This window comes from Coturnix japonica, chromosome 13 (assembly GCF_054131305.1).
Source record: "Coturnix japonica strain WE chromosome 13, WE-NBRP24, whole genome shotgun sequence".
Taxonomy (NCBI): domain Eukaryota; kingdom Metazoa; phylum Chordata; class Aves; order Galliformes; family Phasianidae; genus Coturnix; species Coturnix japonica.
In genome coordinates, this window is record NC_140675.1 from 16,105,286 (window position 1) to 16,120,281 (window position 14,996).

A 14,996-nucleotide genomic window follows, 5' to 3' on the forward strand; every position below is an offset into this window, starting at 1 on the left:
CCACTGGGCAGATCGAAAGGAGCGCCGGCCAACCAGAAAGCGAGCCTGTGGAGGGCGGCCAATGAGAGAGGAGGAGGGGTCGGTCCCGCCTGGCCGGCCCCGCCCCAGCGTCCCGCTGCGCGGCCTCCGGGCGGAGGAGGTCGGTGGTGCCCGCGGGAGGGGCGGCGGGAGCGGGGCCGGTGACGGGGCCGGGGCTGGCGGTGGTGTCGGTGCCGCGGGTTGTCTCGGTGCGGCTGAGGCGGCACGGGGCGCTGGGAGCGGGGCAGGGCGTGGCAGCTGCTCGGCCGTGCTGCTGCGTGTCCCCGCGGGGCGTCTCCTCACGCGGAGCCCCTCATCGCCACATGAGGCCCCTCAGCCCCTCAGCTCCTGCCGCTCCCTGTGAGGGCTCTGACAGGACGGCTCCGTCCCTTGGCTCCCTGTGCCGCTCTGTGCGCCCCGCAGTGCCGGGCAGCCCAACCTTCTCCTCCCGCCTCTCCCTGAGCGGTGCCGGTTCTTTGCTGTGCCCGGCGCTGCAGCAGGAGCAGCCGTTGCGCTGTGCCTCAGCCCGCAGCGCTTTGTGCTGTGCGGGGCGGCTCACGCGTGTTAATTGTTGTACAATTAAAGAGCACGTCTGTGGGGCAGGGAGGTGTGTGGGACCTCAGCTCCTCCAGGAGCCGGTTCATAAACGAGCCGTGCCAATAACGCAGGGAGCCGAGTCAGACCCTGCGCGCAGCTGTGAGTCATGGCGCTGGAGGCGCATTGTTCGGAGCCTTTTGTGAAACAAACGATACTTGGGAGTTTTCTGGAGCGACGGGAGCGATTTGTCTCTTATTCGTGCGTAGGAAGGAACTGAGTCAATACGGCTCGAGAATGTTAATGCCCAGCGTGTATCCGAGGGAGATGCCCGCGGTTCTGCACTGGAACCTGCCCAGGGTCGCAGCCCCAGAGCCCCGAGGTCTCACATACGTTCATTGTATTTGTGAAGATGTGGATACACCTTCTAACAGGAACACGATGTTTTCAGTAGCGAATCACCCTTCACGTTTTCTTTATATCCCTCTTTTGAAGCATGAACGTTTCACGCGGCCATCGTTTCAGTGCTGTTGTTCTTTGTAGGTTTCTCGGTTCAGTTTATGAAGCCGAACTCGTTGGGGAGGTGCAAAGTGTAATCACCTGGAAATGGGAAATTCCGTAACAGATGAATTTGATGACATGAATGACGGCCCCGCTCAATTATCTGCAAATTGAGTCATGTTCTTACCGATAAATGACCTTTGGATGCTGTTAGAGAACTGCATGTTGGATAAAACTGTTAACGTGGTGCGGATGGGGTGCACTGCTGGCAGCGGGTCGTGTAGCTGCACTGAGCTCAGTGTTAAGGCTGAAATGTGAGCATGAAGTGCCTCCTAAGGAGCGGTAAATAGCTCCTCTCAGAGCTGTTAAAGCCTTAGTTAAAAAGAGCGACCTGAGGGAAATATTATTGTGTTGGGATTCTAGAATCAAATCTGGTCAAGAGTCGTAAAGGGAATCTTTGCTTTAGCAGCTGGGGGTTCCCTGGTGCCGGCTGTCTCTGTCTTGCAGCACTCATACTAAAGTTCCTCACCAGAGACATGCGGAAGAAGTCAGCAGCTTAGAAAGTTGTAGGCTGAAGCTCTGTTTGATGTATCAGAGCTCTGTATTAAAGAACCTCTGTTATTTGGGCATACTTCAGTGCTGTGCTGCTCTGCATGAGTCACTTTCTGGGTTTTATTTACAGACTGTCTTCTCTGGTATGAAAATATTTAGACTGTGAAGAAGTGCTTGGCTGGCTCTGTGGTTTCTGCTCATGTCTGATTTGTTTGTTAGGTGTGAGTATTTCTTCCCTGTTTGTTAACTATGAGCATTTAAAAATATAAACCCAAAACTTTGCTTTGAAAGGAATGCTCATCCAAGAGTTTGACATTCACAGCAATGGAACATGTAGGGCTGTGGGCTGACTCACTTCATTCCTGCACAGAGCTCTGTAGCTTTACAGCTACGTAGCTGGCAAGATGTGAAATGTGGGCCATTCCTTTGACCTCTGCACCAGAATTAGTGTTTGCGATAGCTAATTTTTATGTGCACAGTGCAGAAATGATTCACTTAAAATGTTGCCCACCTGTTCTGTTGGCTTTTCACTGATGGGGTTTAGAAGTGTCACTGAGTTGATATTTTGCACCTGTTAAGTGTCTTATAACGAGGATGTGAAAATTTCCCCACTAGAATCCATTTCTGCACCTCTGGCACGAATCTCCCACATCGTTTGACTTTGGAAAATTATTTACCCAACTATTATAATTCTTTCTTGTACCTCGAGGAAGAAGAGGCTCACACAATTGGGAAGATGAAGTTGGCTTTGGAAATCCACCCCAATGCTCTGGCGTACTCCATGACCACGTTGGGTGCTGGAATGATGAACAGTATCTTTAATTTTTACTATGTCAAACTTTTCCTGAACCGATACAGAATTTCAGAAGCAGCGTTTCATCAAGCACAGGTATTGTACACTGGGGTATGTTGGTTGGGGTTTGGTTTTATTTGCAGCCTGTGGACAAAAATTTTCAACTTTGATAGTTGGGAAGTTTAGCTTGAAGTAATCATTTAAACTAACTTTTTTCAGTTCCAGCGGTACGTTTGACTTTAGTGCTTTCCTGTGGATTGTTCAAGTACTTAAATACTGCCCCAGTTCTGCAAGTCTGTAGCTGGGTGTGCAGCTCTTGCTGTAAATTCTGGAAGGCAATGAGCTGGCTCGTGTTCTGCATCACTTGCAGTGAGTGAGCAAGGTGCAGCTCCGGTGTGGAGCTCTCAGAGGTGTGAGGCTGTAGCCATGGGGTTCAGCTGGTGCTGGGCACTGCCTACTTACACTTTCTTTTTAAAATGTATTTAATAATTACTGCAAACCTCAAAATACTTCTGATAATTTACTCCCAAGTCTGTTTTTGCTCTCTCATCTCTTGTTCTTCAAGTAGAAATTTGATGACTTAAATATTAAATAAATATGGTGTTTATTGCTTCTTGTTTGTATAACCTCTGCAGAAAAATCGCACCAATGGTAAGCTGTGTTGTGTTTGTCCCAGGTTGTATTTATGATATGGAACGCCGTGAATGATCCACTTTTTGGCTATATTCAAGATAACTCCAAATTGCCGTGCTGCTCCAGACGCCAGTTCTCAATTCTCTACGGAGCTCCGTTATACGCATTAGCCTTTTTGCTTCCTTGGTTTCCTTGGAGACATTATGAAGAAGGTGACTGGCTGAGTGGTCTTCACCTCATTGTTGCATTATGTGCCTTTGATGGGTTGCTGACTTTTGTGCTGCTCGCTCAGTGCGCACTCTTTGCAGAAATTTCAACAAGACATGAAAGCAGGCTCCAGCTTATAAAATACAACCAAGTAGCAACGCTAATCGGATCGACAAGTGTTCTCTTTTGTGGCCTGATATCAGATAATATGGAAAATTTTGCTTATTTTCAGGCTTTTGCTGTTTTGATTGCAGCATTAGCGACAGCTTGTATGTATTACACAGGCAAATACAGTACCAGTCAGTATGAGCAGAGAGGATTTCCTGCTGAGGATGCTGATCAAGGAAATGGTGACAGAGCTCTCTCCTGGTCCTCGGTAATTTCATTGACGAAACAGATTATGACAGAGAAAAACTTTGTGTTTTTTGTTACTATGAACTTCTTCCAAGTTTTCCACTTGGCGTTCTGCAACAATTTCATGATGATCTTTGCGGATAACCTCATTCCTCGGGATGTCCTTTCTTCTTCTATAAGAAGCATCATGTATGGAGCAGGCTTCATTTGTCCTCAGGTAGGCAGGGTCACTTCTTGAGTTTCAGAATACAGGAATGTGGTGTTTTGTCTGTCCTTGTTACATACAGGTATCTGTTTACACTGCTTGTTGGAAAAAATGCTGTATCCTACATGAATGATAGTCCATACTGAGGAACAAATCCAGCTCACCAGACTCTAAAAGAGAGTACTCGTAGGTACAGCCTAACCAGGAGCAAGGCTGACTTAGTGAGAAGGGGCCAGCAGGCAGGCCAGTAGAAAATTATTATATAAGAAGGTAAAAAGTGAGCATACGGGGCATCCTACAGGATTCCTGGTACCTGAGTGCAAACAAAGGAAAACATGGCCAAGATAAAAAGTTTCTAAAAGCAAAATCTGTAGAATTCGGAGCACTTTGCTTTTTGATCTTGATTTGCAGTACATGACGAAAGAGTAATCTCTTATTTGGTAAGTGTGAAACAAACTGCACAAAACACTGGAAAAGTTATTAGGTGTTAACAGCACTTGAAATACGCATCTCAGTCATAGGAATGAAAAGCTGCTTTTGGAGAATAATACATCCCCATTTATTTTGTTGCTTGCTGACTTTGTCAGCTGTGTACACTGCATGTGGGGAAAGATGATTTAATGACTCCAGCAGGGATGGGAGTAGGAATGAAATGTAAAAGAAAGGAGAACACAAACCAGTAGTAATGTGTGAGCAAAAGAAAGGCAGGCAAAAATGTGTCCCACAGAGTACAAACACTCCTGTCTGCAGTGAATAAAAACAAATTCCTGTTTCTTCCCTTCTAACATCTTGCACTGGATTTTTAAATCTTTCCTTGTTTTACTTGCTGAGAACTGAGGAAGTAGACTTACAACACAGGTACAGATGGTGCTGGGAGCAACTCAAAATTTATGTCCTTTAAGTGGTAATGCTTTTCTATAGGAGGTGCTTAGAAGGAGCAATTGGAATTCACAGTTCTATTTCAGTTAGTTTTTTAGCTTTTGCATATATAACACAGAATAACTGTCATTTTTCTTCCCAAAATCTGAAGCACACCTATTCCGTTCCATAAATTAAATATCAGTCATCTCAGCTGAAATCTTTGCCACAGGTTTTAGTGTGTTTTTTTCTATAGTACAAACAAGTACAAACTTTGGAAGCAAATCAGAAACTTTAGAAGTAAGGAAAGCTGAACTATGCTCAATATATAACAGTCACCGGTGTTGGTGAAATCAGGGTGACGGTGTGAAGCAAACAGCCTTTCAGAAGATACGTTTCTCTCTGCTCCCCAGAGACACCTTGTCTCGAAGGTCACTGAACCATAGAGTGTGTGCTGTGACCTCACTTCTCTCAGATTTTGTCCCTCTGAGTTTAAGATACAATAAGAGAATTCTCTGGTGGCTATGTCCTGTGCTTCACTTACTGGAAAAGCATCCAAACATTGAAAATAAAGCCCCTTCTTACAGGCAGTGCTCCGGAGGTCTGTGCTGAGATGGGCTACAGCTTCTGTTGTAGGTTCCTTGCAGAAGCTGGTGCAAAGAGCAAACCTGACTTCCCAGGGGAGCTGTTGCTGAAACAAAGGGAAACAAATTTAAATGTGAAGAATTACTAAGTTACTGTTTTTCTTAGAAACATGCTGGTTTAGAAATAAGCAAGTAATAAGGGAATTCTGAAGGATGCTTCCTGAGACAGGGCTGTTTCTCAGTTACAGAGGTTGTGGTTCATGCAGTAACAGACATAACATCTTAGAATGCATAGTATAAGCACAGTTCTGCAAAAAACAGAGAACAGCCTTGGGGGAGAGTATGTTGAATTTCTTACAGTCAGACCTTCTTACTATACCAACTTCCCAGATTTGTTTTTACCTCTCTGGTAACATGGGCATGAAATAATAGTTAGGCAATGTGGGGAGCAGTACTTTCCTGGGGATGTGCTAGTTCTTACCTAGCTAGAGTGACAGAACCGTTCGTAGCTGGTAAGGCTAACAGAGAATCATCCAGTAGATGGTTCCCTTTGTTCAATTCTTATGTTTTTATTTGGTCTGTACTTTTTAGGGAGTTTTTTCCTCCTCCTTTGATGTGTAGTAATGATTTATTTGTATCTGTTTTGTCCTTGAAAGGTCTCCCAATGCTGAAATACTGTACTATGTCTTTGTCTCATATATTTGTCTTTCTTTTCAGTGCCTTGTTCTTCTCAGCCACGCATCGTTGAAGAAGTTTGGTTATTACAGGATCATCTTGTTTTCCTTTTACTTTGAAGGAGCAGCTGCTGCTATCATGTTTGTTCTAGGACCAGGACATTATTATCTCTTGGCATTTTATCTCACAACAAACATGTAAGTAAGTACCCTTCTTTTTTCATGCATACCAGTTAAATCATTTCAACAGAGTGGACACCTGTTTCTGTAGCATGAAGATTTTAACAGGTTTGGGTTCTTTTTCTTTCTGTTCTGTTACATCTGTCAGGAAACTGAAAACTTCTCTCAGCTTTCACTTCAGCTTTTAATTTCTTTTTAAATCCAACCAATCAAAAGGCAAAACAAAGCAAAACAAAAAACCCAAAAGTGGGGAGTAAACTGAGGTTTGCAACCAAATCCCTCCAGCTGTATCTCTGGTTTAACATGGGACAAATTCAGATTCAAGAGAAGCAGAACCTCTTTTCAACCACAGAGACAGAGATATCAGTAGAGAAACTCTTCAGACAGTGTTTGCTGGACCTCATGTGTTTCCTCAGATCTCATTTGGTACTGAATGAACACTTGTGGGTTGCACTGCAAAACAAGTACCAATAAGTCACGTATCCATTAGATAATCAATACAAAGTCGTGTTTTCAGTGGTAATGGGCAAGTATGATGCCAAGAAATAGAACTTGCATTGAGGAAGTATCTTATTAATATATAAAAACTTAATTAAAAATGAAGACCTGCTTGTATTCAGCAGTTCATTTTTCTCTCTCTGTTTCCTGTTTCACTGCTGCATTTCTGCATGTACTTTCCTACCTTTTTTTTTTTTTTCCTGTCTTCATTCTCATTTTCAGTATTTCATGGGCTACTGTAACACTGAGCTGTGTGGCCGATAAACTGCATTTCATTACTTGCGTACTTTATGTGATGAAGATATATTTGGATTTCCCCAGGAAAATCTTATAAGGTACCTAAAGGCTGCTTAAAGTGCTAATTGTTTGTAGCCTCTTGTAAGTAAAAGCTAATCACAGCCAAAATATAATGAAATGAAGAAATTCTATTATTTGAATTTATAGTTTCTGTTCGGCAGTTTACTAAGACCACATTTGTGTATGTATGGACATGCACACATATAGATGTATGCAAAATGTGAATGTGCATAGGAATGCATAGAAGTTTTTTTTACTGTCCTCATTCTACTTTGAAGCTTGTCTTACATGTGGTCTTTCCAGTCCCCTCCAGTTGTTCTCAGACTTCAAGAGAAAATCTGCAGTTTTTCCTTCTTCTTTAGCATTTCTTTTCCTCATATCATTTTAAATAACATTTGGTGATAACATCAAGCAAATATTTATGTCTTCTTTCATCAGTGTCCAGGAAAAAAATGTGTGTGTGTTTTGGGGGGGGGGGGGCAGGGAAACCTTTTAGGTGTGTCTATTGATTTCTAATTCACAATTAAGAACAGATCTAATGTTGCTTTCAGAGTTTGTTTCGAGACATGCTGCCATGTTTCAGTGTCAGCTTTGTGTGTTTGCAGGGCTGTTAGAGTGGTTGGATGTGTGTGCCTACGTGTTAGATTAGGCATCAATTACCATTTTTTATTAAGAAAATGTGTTTTAAACAATCTTAAATGTTTTGTCTTCTTGTAGGGTAATTGTACAAGCTTCGTTTAGTTTGTTCAATTTGCCTTTGGCAGATATTGTTGATGCAGATTTAATGAAGCACAAGCGAAGGTATGTCAGTCTTAACTGTTTTTCTTGAAATATTCTGTCTATTTGCCATGCTACTCTTCCATAAGTTAGATTATGGCAAAGTAAAGGCAGTGAGTGATCTGGGTGCTTGTCACAGAAGTACTTTCTGTGAGAACAACTTAGCACAAATAAAGAACTTGAATGAAGTTTCCTGCAGTTATTTCAGCGGAGCAATTTGAACAATTGACTACTTCATTTCTAGTTTTAATTGCACTGTATTCTCCACGTTCTTCATGTTTTTTTTGTGTGCGTGTTTATTCCTGTCAGCCTAAATTGAATTACTTTGTAATCCAATGCGTCCACTGTCACCTTTCTTCTAACACAGAAAAAGAGTTTAGAAAGTTTAACCTGTGCTACTCACGGTGCAAATTTCAAAGTCTAAGTGGCTGCTGTTACCTCTCTGAAAAGAAATCAAAGATAAAACCCGCAGAGACCTTGCGTATGGAAACTCATAGATCTCTGGGATTGATATCAAAGTGCAAATAGCTTCCTGCTGGTTCCATCAGTGATTGTATTAGTGCACATTCAATCTCGGTGGAAGGGTATTAGAGGACTTCACCCTCAAAGGTGAGAACTGGTGCAACACTTCCTTCTTTGGCCTCACAAGTGTATTCTTAAACTGTAACTAATTTTCCATGCTCTGTTCAGGTTAGTTTAGTTTCAGAGCTAACACTTGAACCTGAGTGCAAGTCATTTCAGAATTGGGGCCAGGTTCTATGGACCCCGGAGGTTTTTTACCTTTTATTTCCACAGAAAATGAAATCTTGTCATAATAGCTGGTCAATGTGGGAAGTGTATGAAATACAGCAGCAGTGTAAAACAAAGCCATCGTGATAGTTAGTGTTTGCATTTTAACAGCATTTAAAGTAACACAATTGTGATTGGTTCTATATACTCATAATACAGTGCTGTGTATTTATTTTTATTTTCTGAAATATTTAGATCACCACTTTCCTCTATGGTTTTTGGTACCAATGCTTTATTTACCAAGCCTGCCCAGTCTTTGGCCCCAATGCTTGTGGTTACAATACTGAATCAATTTGGTTATGAGAACCTGAATAATGAAGTTGCTCAGCCTGATCCAAGGTGAGTTCAAAAGGGATACTTTAAATCACAGGAACTGAAGTGAAGTAATCCTGTCATATGAAAAATGTTAATCTGCTGTTAGTTTTCATCACCTGCGCTTTAGAAACATGAGCACTTCAAAAACAGCTTTCTGTGTGGTATTTTTCTGTTGTTGGGTAGAAATAGGAAAGTTTTCTAGTTTGTTGTTTTTGTTTGTTTGCTTTTAAGAATAAGCCTTCTATCAAGCAGTACACTTAAGGATACCTACCTAATTTTGGGGGGTTCAAAAAGGATACATTGCAATATTTAACTGCTTTTGTTTCTATGTGAAAAAGAAATGTTTGAGGTTACCAAATGCTTCTTATTAACAGAGGTGCAGTCCTGGCTGCTGTGATTTGTTATCTCGTAAGTCTATTTCCTTACATGCATAATCTTAATAGGGTTGCAGCTAAGATTTTTTTTTTTTTTTTTTTTTTTTTAATTTGAGAGAAAGCATTTTAATCACTGCAGGGAGGGAATTTCCATCAAGGAGTACCATTTTGACTTCAGTACTACTTACCATTCTAATGCTAATGATTTCATTGCTTTCCCTAGAGACCTTAATGCGGAGCATAAAGCCATGGTTGCTGGTTAACACATTATAAATGCATGGGCTTTTATAAATACAAATTATCAGGGTTTACACTAAAAAGGTCATAGACTTTTATGAACAACAAGAAGAAGTGACAGCATAAAGAATAACTGAAGTCAGGACTAAGAGGCAAAAATCAGTCTGATTGGGGTTTGCTTGAAAGAACAACATAGATATCCTAGGAGGTATATAGATCCTCTAAATTCCATGTAGAAAGTTTAAAAAATGCATAGAAAACAGCTGTATACATGGATTTTGTGGAGGTTGGTCTTCAAGGAGAAAAGGCTGATTTTGTGTCCTTTAATGAAGACAAGTACAGCATAAAAGGACAACAGGTGATCCTCTGGAAAGCATCCTGACATAAAGAAGGCTTAAGTTTAAGACTGTGTGTGAGAAAGGTTCCTTTGATTTCAATGCATTCTGTAGATATCCAGCCAGAGAGATGTGAAGAGGACACAAACCTCATTATAATGTCAAATAAGATCACTGATTTTTGCAGAAGAGCGATGTGATTGAGTGGCTGTTGGATTGTGAGAGTATTCTGTAGTGGAAGTTAGCTTCAGAAGTATTTTTGCTTTTGCTTTTTAATGCAATATCGTTATAATTTGAGGAATAGCTTGTAGACAGAGTGGTTGTAGTTGCTTGGTTTTTTTTTCTTTTACTCCATCACTGTAACATCAAGCATTACCTGTCCCATAAGGCTTGATTTTTTTCCTTATTATCATTTTATTTTACAATTAAGTAGATACACAGTTTACAAACGCCCTCTTCTGGAGAGCTGCCGCAACAGCAGTTAACTTCTACAAACGTGCTTTTCAATTCGTCCTTCAGTGAAGGGCTCTTCTTATCGGTGCTTTAAACCATAGATGTGTTTGTATTGAATTGCTGGAATACATCGCTTTCTGTTCAGACCGAGGGAAGCCTGGGGAAAGTCTGTGTTTTATTCCTGCATGAGCAAAGAATGCCTGAAGGTGGGAAACTTGGGATGTCAATGGTATAATTCATTACTGTGATGAAATGTGAGCTCTGACGTTTTAACACAACATAAACTGGTATTGTTCCACTGAAACCAAATCAGGATTGCAGTAGTGAAGGTCAGTAATTTGGCAGATGTTCTTTCTCTTTTGTCCCTTGTTTTGTATAAACGTGGAAGAATTTAGTGTTCAAAACTGCAATTCTCTTTAGTGTGTAGAAGAGGCAAAGTACAAACCCCACCATGCTGTTAACTTGTCTGAGTTCTGTCTTCAGCTTCAGAAATTTGTCCAAGGCATCCCTGCTGGTGCTTCTGATACCAGAAACCATCGGCAGTTGTGATGGTGGTGTGCATGATGTGGCCCTTGTTTACTTGTGCTGAAAATGCAGTTGAGTACAGGCCAGGAAACAACTTCCAAGTGGTAAATTGTTGCCTCTGCCAATAAACATTGGCTGTGGACCAGTGATATACTGGTTAACAGTTTGTATTTCTTAAATGTGATTGCCCGAGTGATTAATTCATGTGAGAGCCTGTGGGCTTTTGTTTCCTTATGGAGCATTAGCATGTACGTGATTTGAGATAGTCTGTGATCGGTGTGGGTGTGTGTAGCTATGTACTAAGGAATAAATGTAGGTTATGCTGGAGATTGCGAGCATATTTCTGTTATAGTGAGACATGAGTTCATTCTTTTATGATTGAGACAAACTCTTTCATTCAAAACCCTGCTCAGTTTTACAGGACTTTTGTTCACAGATTTCAAGGCTTTCTGCATTGTGTCCATAGCTGTTCTGAGTCTCCAGTCCTCATCCCTGAATGCTAAGGAAAAAAAGTAAATGATAAAAACTGATTTTCTGAAATATAATTTAGGTCCTGTTTCTCAGCTTGAGTTGACAATCCTGATATTTAAGTAATTAAAATCCAATAATGAACAGAGTGTCAGTAGATGATTCCAGTTACTCAATGAATGCCAGAATGTGTGCTTTGAGTGTCAGAAACCACACTGGGTATCAGAAGAAGAGTTATGTGTGTCTCATATTCTCCTTTGTGATTCATAGTTGTGGGTGCTTTTATTCCTTAAGAAGATTTAGATCAAGAAATACCATTCATCCAGGAAAACGAATGAGAATCTGTGTATTATGTTGGTGGTTTCCATTATCTTGTAAAAATGTATTTCAAAACAGTGAGATGAAATTAGTCTTCCCATTTCAAGCAGCCAATTTATTGCACCACACCTGCGCTTTGTGCATTAATCATTACTCCCACCTTGCATTCAGCAACTATAGTAACATGCTATGTGGATAGCTAGTAATTCAGATGTGAAATAATTCCATATCAAACTGCTTGCTCCTACTGCTGTTCTTCTCTCTCTTCCAAAACATGCAGCACCACTAAACCTTTTCTGATGCTCTGTTCTATAATTGAATCACATTGCTTTAAATTATTTTCTGTATTAAATAATACAGATGTGTAGTAATGTAGTTATCTCATTTCCTCCCAGCTATTATGAGAGAAGTAAACACTATGAAATATATATCTGCATGTAGAATCACAAAATATAACTGAAACGTATTTGATATCTGAGATATTTCCTTTATTTACAATTGATTGTGTATGTGAATATTTAAGATGAATGCTTTAAAATAATTTGTTATGAAATGACCATAGAAATCGATTCTCCTTCATCTTAAAAGCTTTAACATGTTTTCATGTTTTTCACCAGTCTGTTTGTAGGTCTTCATGATGCCATGTTCTATTTGATCTGTCTGGTTCCACTTGGCGTTGCAGTCGTACAGATCCTGACGTGGACTCCCTTTTCAATCCAGAATAGTCATATGACAGCTGCACACTGAATATTTGACTGTTGGTAATTAAATGGACCATACCACAAAAGACTTAGCATATATTAAGTGTGAAAAAGCAAGATGGCCTTAAGCAGACTGTTAGACCAAATACAGTTTGAGCCATTTCAGTAGTGTTGCACCCATCTCTGTAATGGAAAATAATTCACATTCAGCCTTAATGATGAGCCTATATAGAGAGGGTTTTGAGTTGAGTTATTTGAAAGTATTGTGCTTTATCCATAATTACTACCAAAGTTGTTTTTGGTGTATACTGGTCACTGTTACCTGCTTTGAAGAATGGATATGGCAGATCAGGTGAGGGAATCCCAGCTCAGCACTTGGAATTTGAGGGATGTTTGTTCTTAGCTTTACTGAATGGTGGTGGATGAATTCGGTCATGCCTGATAAAATGTCAGCTCTTAGGGGTTAGGCCGTAAGAGCCCAGAGGGACGTCCCTCAGGGATGGCAGAGAGATAAAGAAAAACATATAGCTGGTGTCCAGCTGGCCAGTATCAACTCAAAGCTGCCAGCTGCTACAGGAAGAGACCCTGTACAAAAATCTCTGTAAAACTAAATAAGGAAAATATTTAAATGTTATTCCATTAAGTGTGATGGAAAAGGCGCCATACTTCCTCCTTGGCTTTCACAATGTCTGCATTTGGTGGCAGGTAGATGTAGTTCCTGGCGTTTTGAATGGGCAAATTGTTTTGAGGCACAGTGTTGTTAGTTTATACCAAATGTCATTGTGGTAAGAAAAACGTGAGCATATGGATATAGCAGCGTTCAGTACGTCGGGACAAATCTTAGTGCACACATTAAGTCCAACTCTACCTGCTTAGTAGTTTGAGATTGGCGGATTCGTTTGTGCTAACCACTGAATTTAATTGATTAATGATTCATCCAGTTGATGTTAATTTCTGATTTAGCCTCACCAGAATCTTTTCAGGCAAGTTTTTGAATGGATCCTGTGATTTTTCTAGAATAAAGATTTCTTTATACTATTTCAGAAACATTGAATCCTATCTCTGTTTTGCACACACTGTCCTAATTCTCTTGCTATGAGGGCAGGAGAAAGCAAGCATATTTAATCACATCCATAATCAATCTAAAAGAGAAGTGAAAAACTGGCTTCAATTGAGGCGGTGGTCTTACTACAAGAGATAGTGGTAGGAAGCTGACAGTGTTTCATCATTGACATAATTTGTTCTCCTTTTCTCTGTCATTCATTAAACTTTGTTATCCTTTGCTAAACCAACACGATTGCTCTTGGCCACGAATCAAGTAAAGGATGATCAAATGCAAAAGCTCAGTGTCTTTTAACAGCTGTTTGCCTGCTTTCTCTCCCTATTAGCTCATAGTATCTGAGTTTGGAGTCGTACTGCTGGAAAAGTGCCACAGTTTGTTCTTGATGATTTAACAGCATTTAAAAATAGCTTCATAGAGATAGTGGGAATGTAAGTATGTATAATATAGAATAGGAAGTGTTTTGATAACATCAGAGAATGGGAAGTGTGATGCTTCGTCTCGTTACTTCATAGAGTTTCTTTAGAAGTTCTGCGAATTTTGATCTTAATACGCAACATGACACAATAATACACCGTATTACAGTAATACATTGATAAGGTGTCTATCAAATTGTCGTTTAATAGTAAGAAATGTTGCTGTGTGATTAGTTATGACCTGAAGGAAGAGTAAATGACAACAAAGAGTATTGAAGTAGGAAAAAAAGAGATTTATTTCTTGTGTAGCCCACAGCTGGCTCCTCTTGTTCTGTACCAAGTGGCCTTTCCAATATCCTGCTGTGACTGGAACTGCTCGGTAACTCCTGAACACATTGGGTCGATAGACTAGTGGGGTGTTTACATTGGAGCGTGGCTGTGTATCTTAGTTGGAGCTGTCGGGAAAGATGAGGAAGGAAAGGACAGAACAGTTCAGATAAGCCACATCTCCACAAGTAATTGTGAGCTCTATCCCATCAGCTCAGGGAGAAGGTTTTGTAAAGGCACATATGGAGACTCAGCGGTGTCGGTCTGAACGGAGCTGGATGGACCCGCAGAACCAGGAGGCGTTTGTGAACGGAGTGTTGCCTCATCGAAAATCCCTTCTCCCCAAGGTATCGGTTTTGATCGTCTGATTTTGATTACTCGTTCTGGTAGTCGCCTTGTTGTACCAGTAACAGAAGCCAGAGCTGTTATATTTCAGTTCTATTTCCGTGCTTAGGGCACACTGCAGCTGCACGTGCCGTGTTCCTGGGTCACTCCCTCGCACGCTGTGTCGCTCACACTGTGAGCAGTTCGCGCTGCACGTGCTGCACGGTGCGGTGCAACGCCGACCATCCCGCGCCTCGCGCTGCAGCAGCTCGGGGCACGCGGCTGGCGGGGCGGGGCGAGCGGCGGGTCGGACACCGCCATTGGGCGCTGTGAGAGCGGTGAGGGCTGTGTGAGCTGTGTGAGCAGTGAGAGAGCTGTGTCAGAGCTGTGAGCTGTGTGTGAGCTGTGTGTGAGCTGTGTGAGCTGTGTGTGAGCTGTGTGAGCTGTGTGTGAGCTGTGTGTGAGCTGTGAGCGCTGTGTGTGAGCAGTGTGAGCTGTGTGTGAGCTGTGTGATCAGTGTGAGCTGTGTGTGCTGTGAGGGCTGTGTGTGAGCTGTGTGTGAGCTGTGAGCGCTGTGTGTGAGCTGTGTGAGCAGTGTGTGAGCAGTGAGAGCTGTGAGGGCTGTGTGTGAGCTGTGTGATCAGTGTGATCTGTGTGGGCAGCACCGCCCCGCCATCCCGCGATTGGCG

At 41.7% G+C, this 14,996-nt stretch overlaps 1 protein-coding gene across 10 annotated transcripts; it reads left to right on the forward strand.

Annotated features, from left to right (window-relative positions):
• The first annotated feature begins 101 nt into the window (after positions 1 to 101).
• Positions 102 to 13,227, forward strand: LOC107320862 (solute carrier family 68 member 1). 10 transcript variants are annotated; one of them, XR_014933882.1, is made up of 8 exons: positions 102 to 139; positions 2,319 to 2,494; positions 3,075 to 3,809; positions 5,957 to 6,111; positions 7,606 to 7,689; positions 8,033 to 8,274; positions 8,650 to 8,793; positions 12,097 to 13,227. XR_014933882.1 is itself a non-coding variant. In XM_032447563.2 (7 exons), the coding sequence occupies exons 2-7, from the start codon at positions 2,342 to 2,344 to the stop codon at positions 12,224 to 12,226; spliced, it is 1,401 nt and encodes a 466-aa protein (XP_032303454.2). In that variant the 5' UTR covers positions 102 to 139; positions 1,096 to 2,341; the 3' UTR covers positions 12,227 to 13,227. The 10 variants fall into 10 exon arrangements, 5 of the variants coding, with proteins under 5 accessions (XP_032303454.2, XP_085370306.1, XP_085370305.1 ...); XR_014933881.1 differs by lacking the exon at positions 8,033 to 8,274 and adding an exon at positions 10,314 to 10,497 and having other exon boundaries at positions 12,097 to 12,266; XR_014933885.1 differs by lacking the exon at positions 8,033 to 8,274 and having other exon boundaries at positions 2,315 to 2,494; positions 5,957 to 6,115.
• Positions 13,228 to 14,996: the final 1,769 nt, after the last annotated feature.